The sequence below is a fragment of the Dromaius novaehollandiae genome, chromosome 15 (assembly GCF_036370855.1).
Source record: "Dromaius novaehollandiae isolate bDroNov1 chromosome 15, bDroNov1.hap1, whole genome shotgun sequence".
In the NCBI taxonomy this organism is placed as follows: domain Eukaryota; kingdom Metazoa; phylum Chordata; class Aves; order Casuariiformes; family Dromaiidae; genus Dromaius; species Dromaius novaehollandiae.
This window is the reverse complement of record NC_088112.1, coordinates 922,475-930,510: the sequence shown is the minus strand read 5'-3', so window position 1 is coordinate 930,510 and position 8,036 is coordinate 922,475. Positions and strand designations below refer to the sequence as shown.

The 8,036-nt window shown below is 46.1% G+C and overlaps 1 protein-coding gene across 1 annotated transcript; it reads left to right on the top strand.

Moving 5' to 3' along the window:
* The first annotated feature begins 852 nt into the window (after nucleotides 1–852).
* PURA (purine rich element binding protein A) lies at nucleotides 853–2,050 on the top strand. Its single transcript, XM_064520721.1, has one exon. The coding sequence runs from the start codon at nucleotides 919–921 to the stop codon at nucleotides 1,858–1,860; it is 942 nt and encodes a 313-aa protein (XP_064376791.1). The 5' UTR covers nucleotides 853–918; the 3' UTR covers nucleotides 1,861–2,050.
* Nucleotides 2,051–8,036: the final 5,986 nt, after the last annotated feature.

Below are 8,036 nucleotides of genomic sequence, written 5' to 3'. Positions count from 1 at the left end.
GCCTGCCAGCCGCCGGGAACGGCCGCGCCCAGCCGCTCCGTCCTGCCTGGGGAGGCTGCCGACGGGCATCTCCCCCGGCGTCCGGAGCCGCGAGCCGAGGCGCTCCGCCGAAGCCGTGCGAGCGGCGGAGCCCTCCGTCCCCCGGGGGCCTCGCGAACCCGCGCCGCGCGGCCGGGAGGCGCCGGGCAGCGCCGGCCCCGTCCGAGCTCCCGCCGACAGCCGGCGCGGCGCCGGGCAGCGCCGGCCCCGTCCGAGCTCCCGCCGACAGCCGGCGGTGGGCGGCGGGCGTGGCGTGGCCCCGGGGCCCCGGCTGCCGGCGCCGCAAGCGCCGCTCCCGGCGCCGCCGAGCCGCGGCGGCGCCCCGCGGCGCGGGGGCTCCCGCGCCGCCCCCGGCGCCGCGAGCGGTGCTTCCGACGGGGCGGCGCGCGGCGGCGGGGCCCCCCGCCGGCGGGCCGGGGCGGGCCGGGGCGGGCGGGGGCGGGCCTGCCCGCCGCCGAGCGGGGCCGTCCGGCGGGGGCGGGCGGGCGCGCAGCCCCCGGCCCGGCCGCCTCCCCGCGGGGCCGGGCGGCGCGGCGCGGTGCGTCCGCCGGTCGGCGCGGCGCTGCTGCCCGCGCGGCGGGGCGGCCCCGCGCCGGTGCGCCTCTCTCTGCCGCTTCCCGCGCCCTCTCCTCGCTGCGGCGCAGATCTCGCGAGAGCGGCCGGCTGGTGGCCGCGGGGGTTGTTGCAGCAGCGGCGGCGGCGGCAGGAGGAGCGGCGGCGGCGGCGGGCGGCGGCCGGGGGCGGCCGGCAGCGGCGGCGGGCGGCGGCGGCGGCGGCAAGCGGCGCCCGGCGCGAGCGGGCGGGCGGCGGCCGGAGGCGGCGGCCGGCGGCGGCCGGAGGCGGCGGCGGCGGCGGCCGGGCGCAGGGGCGGGCAGCATCATGGCGGACAGAGACAGTGGCAGCGAGCAGGGCGGCGGCGGCGGCGGGGGCGCGCCGGGCTCCGGGGGGCCGGGCTCGGGCGGCGGCGGCGGCGGCGGGGGCCCGGGGGGCGGCCTGCAGCACGAGACGCAGGAGCTGGCCTCCAAGCGGGTGGACATCCAGAACAAGCGCTTCTACCTGGACGTCAAGCAGAACGCCAAGGGCCGCTTCCTCAAGATCGCCGAGGTGGGCGCCGGCGGCAACAAGAGCCGCCTCACGCTCTCCATGTCGGTGGCCGTGGAGTTCCGCGACTACCTGGGCGACTTCATCGAGCACTACGCGCAGCTGGGGCCCAGCCAGCCGCCCGAGCTGGCGCAGGCGGCCGACGAGCCGCGCCGGGCGCTCAAGAGCGAGTTCCTGGTGCGGGAGAACCGCAAGTACTACATGGATCTGAAGGAGAACCAGCGCGGGCGCTTCCTCCGCATCCGCCAGACCGTCAACCGCGGCCCGGGGCTGGGCTCCACGCAGGGCCAGACCATCGCGCTGCCGGCGCAGGGGCTCATCGAGTTCCGCGACGCCCTGGCCAAGCTCATCGACGACTACGGTGTGGAGGAGGAGCCGGCCGAGCTGCCCGAGGGCACCTCCTTGACTGTGGACAACAAGCGCTTCTTCTTCGACGTGGGCTCCAACAAGTACGGCGTGTTCATGCGGGTGAGCGAGGTGAAGCCCACCTACCGCAACTCCATCACCGTCCCCTACAAGGTGTGGGCCAAGTTCGGCCACACCTTCTGCAAGTACTCGGACGAGATGAAGAAGATCCAGGAGAAGCAGCGGGACAAGCGCGCCGCCGCCGCCGCCTCCGCGGGCGCCGAGCAGCAGCCCGAGGCGGAGAGCAGCGCCGCCGCCGCCGCCGCCGGGCCGCCCGGGGCCCTGCTGCAGGCCGACGAGCCCGAGGAGGATTGATCGCGACTCGGCCTGCCCGCGCTGCCTCCCTGCCTGCTGCACAGAGACACACGCCCCCGCAGAGACTGAGCCTGTCGCGGCCCGCACGGCGAGCCCGCGGCACGCACCCCGAGAGAGACCCAACGCAAGGCGCCCAAAGCGGAAAACCAGGCAACCGGACGGAAAGCCGAAGCGACGACGAAAATGTACCTGTTCATAACTCCACGGGAGCACCACCCACCCGACAGCCTCCACAAACTGACAGCCGAGCAACTCCTCCGACCTGCCACCCATCGCTGGATGTTCCTCCACTTTACCCACCGTATCAAACAGTAAGCAGCTGCTAAAAACAAACAAACAAAACAAAAAAAATTCAAAAAAAAGTAATAACATTATATATGAACTGTGTTTCCTACTTGATTAAAAATATAAAGAACTGAGTGTTTATTTCCCTAATTAACCAAGAACTTTTGTACACGTTTAAGCTATTATTATTAAAAGTGTTTGCAAAAATGGTCAAGATTATAATATTGCTGAATTATATAAAAAAAAGTCCTTTTCATGTTGAGCTAACATTTGACTTTAGCACAAAAAAGAGATATTTTAGAACACGTAAAATAATATTTTTAGTTTTTTCTTCTCATTTTGTTACCAAATTTCAAACCTTACATGGAGGTTATTATAGTATATTTGACACCCTATATACCTGTGATTAGAGATGTGTATATATATATGAGGGCTAGGCATGCTGTGTGTCTGAGCTTTGTCTAAATGTTATGCAGAAGTTTGTAGAGTTAAAAGGTACGTAGGTTTAATTCATGCAAGGTAAACAATAAGTGCTCTCTTTTATACAATATGCATTGCATCTGGACCTTAAACATATAAAAATGGTCAGTGAAACTTCTGTGAACATGAAGAAAAATTATTAAAAAAGGCATTTAAATGAAATTTGCTAACTTGTGATTTTTACGTTTGAACCAAAGTTATTCAAATAGTAAAAAAAAAGAAAAGGAAAAAAAAAGGAAAAAAAAAAGTAAAGATTTCCTCCCATATTTTTCTGCACCTGTTTGGTTTACAACTAAGTAGGCGTATTGTCATTATTGTGTATATGAGATGTACTTGTATTGTTCATAATATATTTTTTTTATTATGTGTACTTAAAGTACTTACCTAACGTGCAGCAATTTCCAGTAAACCTGTTTTTGGACAACAGGTAGTGAGTCTTTTGTGTCGTCACTGGCACTAGCACTATCTCCTAAACTTGTAAGAGGTCTGAACCTATGCTTTGATTTGTGCCAGTGCTGTTAACTTCTGTAGGCCTGTTAGAAATCAGTGCAACACAATTATAGAGTAATCCTACTGAGCCATGGGATTTTGAGTTTCATTTAAAAGTGAAAGCCAAGTTGGTGTCTGTAAAGGATTTCCATGTAGCTGTGGTGCTAGTTATTACTGGCTACATACATTATAAATGTAGTTGTGACCCCTTCCCTTCCCCCAAGTGTACAAGCCTTCTCTCGAAAGTATGTACTTGTGAGCTCTAGTAAAAGCGTAGGATATGAAAATGCAGAATTTATTGGAACACTAATTTGTCAAATTGTGTTCTCCAAATTGAAATTATTTGTAATAATAGACTTTTACAGGTTTTTCTTTTTAAAAAAAGTTTGTGTGCTTTTAATTGACTAACTTCTTGCTGCTGTATAGTAAAATATTAATATATTTTTATCATTAAACTGCTGCATGACTATCATCATTATGAGTGAAGAGAAAATATTATAAAAAAAGATGCCTTAAACAGTAAAAACAAAACTTTTTTTTTTCTTGGCTGGAATTGAGTAGAAAGCATTTAAGAGAAACTAGGATCTTGTTCCACTCAAAAGTTTTTTTGGGATGCAATCATTTTTCTTAACGTTCTTGGCAAAGTTAACCATGTAGTAGACCTAGCTGCTGTATATAGAAGGCACCACCTGTAGGAACAGGAAGTTGTCTGTGCTTTTTATTGATTGTTAAGGATGGAGTTTTAGAAGGGTGGGGAAAAAAAAGCTTGTTTTAAATAATTTTATTTTCTGCTGTCTTTTTATTTCCATTTAAAATTATAATTCCCTTTTTTTTTTTTTTGAGATGTACTGTAAGTGTCAAAACAAGCTGTTTCCATTGTACCATGCGTTTCCCTTTAAAGAAGTTTGTTTTTAGTGTTCACAGAAAGTTAAATATGAGATGACAGTACAGTAGTTAGGTATTTCTGTTTCTTTAACAATCACTGGAAATGTTTAAAATTGCTTTAATGTGCACTTTCCTATTTCCAAGTAGTAAAATAAGCTTTCAGAGTGCATAATGTGACATTTGAAATGGTTCTCAATTGCATGTAAACATTGTCTAATAACCTGCTTTTTTTAATTGGAGGGTCTTGATGAGCAGTTTCATTTATTGTACTTCAACTGTGATGTGTAAAGGACTGCATTCTCCATGCTGCTAGATGTAGTTAGGAAATTAATTGCTTTGGTTTTGCTACTTGATTGTCTTGGTTCTACTGTTTACTACAGTTTTAAAAGTTGTTATATTGTAGATTGACACACATTGCTTGTAGTTACAAAATGTTTTCTGTTATCAGCAATAAGTAGTGTGAGTCAATGAAAACACAGCGAAGTGTCCTTCTTTACCTTTTGAGTTAATGTAAGCATTGTTAAATAGGTAGACTTCTCCCCTGGGTCCCAGCTGACTGAGGGGGAATCTTCTTTACCTGTACAGTTCAGATCCTGCCTGGGATCTGCCTGAGTCAAGAAGTGCATGGGTCGTGCAGTTCCAGTCATACCATTACAGCTTAACACCGTTCTGGCAGTTTTGTGAACAGTGTCTTGAGAATTTGTGGTCAGTTTTTGTTTTGTTTTGGGTTTGTTTTTTTTTCTGCTTTTTTTTTCTTTTAATGCACGTTATATATGTTCTAGGACTTTATGAATGATGATAATGAAAGACTAAATGACTGTAAAGATTTTTTTTTTTGCTTTGTTTTTGTTTTTGTTTTTTTTCCCAGAGGTGCTCGGTACTTTACCAAGGCTCTAATATCTCAGTATTTAAAACAAAGTACAGAAAACCCTGTTTAATGTTAGAAGAAGAAAGGTATATTTGACCATATGTGTTGTTTTTTTAAAAAAGACAGTATGCTCAAATGTGCCAAGATATCTAATTCCTGAGAAGTATGCCTTATATTTTCCTTGATGATATGCTTTTAAATGTCTTGTAGAATAGGTCCAAGAGCATGATAAAACTACTTTATAATGACTACGTGCAAGAAAACTTGAAATTCATTGCAATACTGACATTATTTTATTTTTAAGTTAAAGGGACACTGTCAAGTAATTTACCATTAAAATATGACCTCCCTTTAAACTGGTTCTACTCTAACGGAGAAATGTCCTCCAAATTCAAAGTCCATTTTTTTGTTTTTTTTAAAAAAAAAGTAAAATTGCTCTGTCTCTGAGAAGTTAAATAAAAAAGAAAAAGAAAAAGCACTAGCCGCTGTTGATTCATGCCTCTTATTTATGGTTCTGCTTACGATGCTGCTGTGAGAGGCAGCCACCCAGCCAGGAGGGGAGCAAAAGTTAACTAACCAGACCTGTACCGAAATTAGCACCCATGTCTGTGATGCCGAGGAAGTTTACAGCTTCAGCCGAGTAGGAATCGTGGGGGCGGAGGACGAGCAATTAGAAAGAGGCAGTTGCGGGGTCAGGATAGGATGCTGTCCCTGAGCTTCCAACAAGGCATATTCATATGCGATGGAGAGTTTTTTTCAAAAAAAGAAAAAAAATACTTGACAGTGTCACTTTCTTGCGTATCCCTTGCAGGGGTTGAAATTTGCTCAGTGTAGCGTTCTTTGAGAAGCAGTTGAAAACCTAAAACTTTACTATTGTAAAGAGTAGAAAGGCTGTCCAATCCGGGCACCCGGGTAGCGAGACAGATGCAATCCTATCAAGTGAGGCAGAAAGCTGCTGATAATTTTAACCCCTGCTCAGAGCCGACTGATAACTTCTTTTTTGGGAGCAATTACTTTGTTGCCTTTAAAAATAGCACTGTAACCACCTTTTTTTATGATTAGCTGTAGTATAACCTTTGTCCCTTCAAACTATGCAAGCTATTAAATGTAAAATAGGGATCAGTTAAAGATAGTTGATTATATTCAATCAGATGGCATTCATGCACTAACTGGAGTATATACAGAAAAAGCTATTAGAGTGACTTGTATGCTAACAGCAAAATATAACATACCTACCTATTCTAAAAATGACTATTAATATTGTATAACAGGACTGTGGGGTTGGGAGGGGATGTTATCTCTTACCTTCTTAAAAGGGGATTTAAGATTTTTATAACTGTTTTTTCCATCAAACTTTAATATTTTTGTCAAATTTTTAGGTATTTAATTTGTAAAATAGATTTTACTTTGTACTGGCGTACAGAAAATAGGGATTGATTTAAACTTTTTGAAGCCAAGTGATCAAGTACATTTGTAATAAAAAGTCAATGGATCTATATCAGTCGTACTCACTGTTTTCATTTCTTGTACGTTCTAATGCAGTGGCGCTGTATGTCTCCCAAGGAAAAAAAAATTGGGGAGGTGGGTGGAAGGAGAAGGCAAAAATACAAGCATTGATATTGCCAATTAATGCGACTTCTCGTATGCAAGTAGCCTTTTGGTAGTCAGTGGAGATTTGGTAGATATGCATTTTTACTAAAAGCACGTGCACCTTTTCAATAACAGTTTGTGAAAACCTGACGTTTTTGACATCTTTGCTTCATGCTTCCACCTTGATGTAGTTTAGTACCTGTAAACTCTCAAACTGACCTTTGGGAAGTATTTTCCCCTGGCATTTAAGAGGGGAAAAAATATAAAAACCTCTATGATTTCTTATAAGGTGGTGAACTATGGCATGTTATATTTTTGCACCTGCACACTGTCTCCCTTCCTCAAAGGTCTGCCACTTCTTATTTTCTCTAAGTTGGGCAACTTAAACTTTTTTTTTTCTAAGCAAAATTACTAAGTGTTTTGGATTGAAGACTTCAGCGGATCCAAGCGAGTTTGGATCCAACACTTTGCAGAGCACTGACTTTATATTTTTTGTTTGCTTAAAACCTAGACCTTCCATTTCCTCTTTCAGGGCATATACCAAATCTGATTGACTTGTTTGTTTCAAAAGTTGTGGGAGCTAGAAGTGGAAATCCTGACATTAATGTACAAGAATGCTAAAACAGGTTTATATTTTGGGGGACTCTTGTGAAACATGAAATTTCAAAGTATGACTAAAACCAACAAATTTCCTGGGTTTTGCTAGTCCAGTGTGTAGAAAATGAGTCTCCATCTCTGATAGGTGAGTTGGAAAAAGATAGCGGAAGCAAATTATTCCGCAACACGGCAATTTGCTCATTCAAAAACCTGCTGCTTCTTATTGGCTTGGATTGTTTTTCAAGAGATAGGATTCCGCCTAAAATCCTGGAGAGCTTCTCTGTTAAAAGGACACTGTCAAGAATTTTTTTTTAACCGCAATTTTAAAATCCTGGTTTGCACTTTTTTTTTCCTTTGCTTATTATCAGGCTTATCTAACTTTTCCTTTTATTCTTTATTATCCTCCTCTGCTGTCTGCCTGCTTGTGTAATTGAAGGGTCACTGTTAGTGTTGATGTTTGGATTATTTGAAAACAGAGTCTAATGTAGTTTTAAATTCTTGCGCCAGGTTTTGTGTTTTTTGCACATGCATTTCTCTCACTAAAAATTTTACTCTCGTGGTTTTATTTTATGGTGTGGAAAGATAGGTGAAAGGATTTGAATTTTTGGTAGCAGAGCAGAGAAGCGGGCTGCATGCAAAATGTTGTCAAAATGTTTTGACAAAACTGGCAAGGTAAACAAGCTAGTTCCATTTTTATTCTTGATTCCTTAAGCTGCTGCAAACTCCTGTGTGGCTTGTAACAATGAAAGATAATTTCAGCCCAGAGCTTTTTTTCAAGTCTGTGGTTCCTTTTACGCTGGTTACTTTCACATGATTTAAAACTCTGGTACTGCAAAATGTTGTGTGTGGGCTGCAAGTGTGGCAGGGAGATACATATATATAGTTTAAAGCGAGTTAAGGATAATGTAATGAACTTTCCAAATGCTAATGGTTTTTGAAAGTCTGTTTGAACCAGAACCTAATCTTTGGACCTGAATTGCGT

Coding starts and splice junctions, on each gene's coding strand:
- PURA (XM_064520721.1), top strand. CDS start 919: ATGGCGGACAGAGACAGTGGCAGCGAGCAGGGCGGCGGCGGCGGCGGG.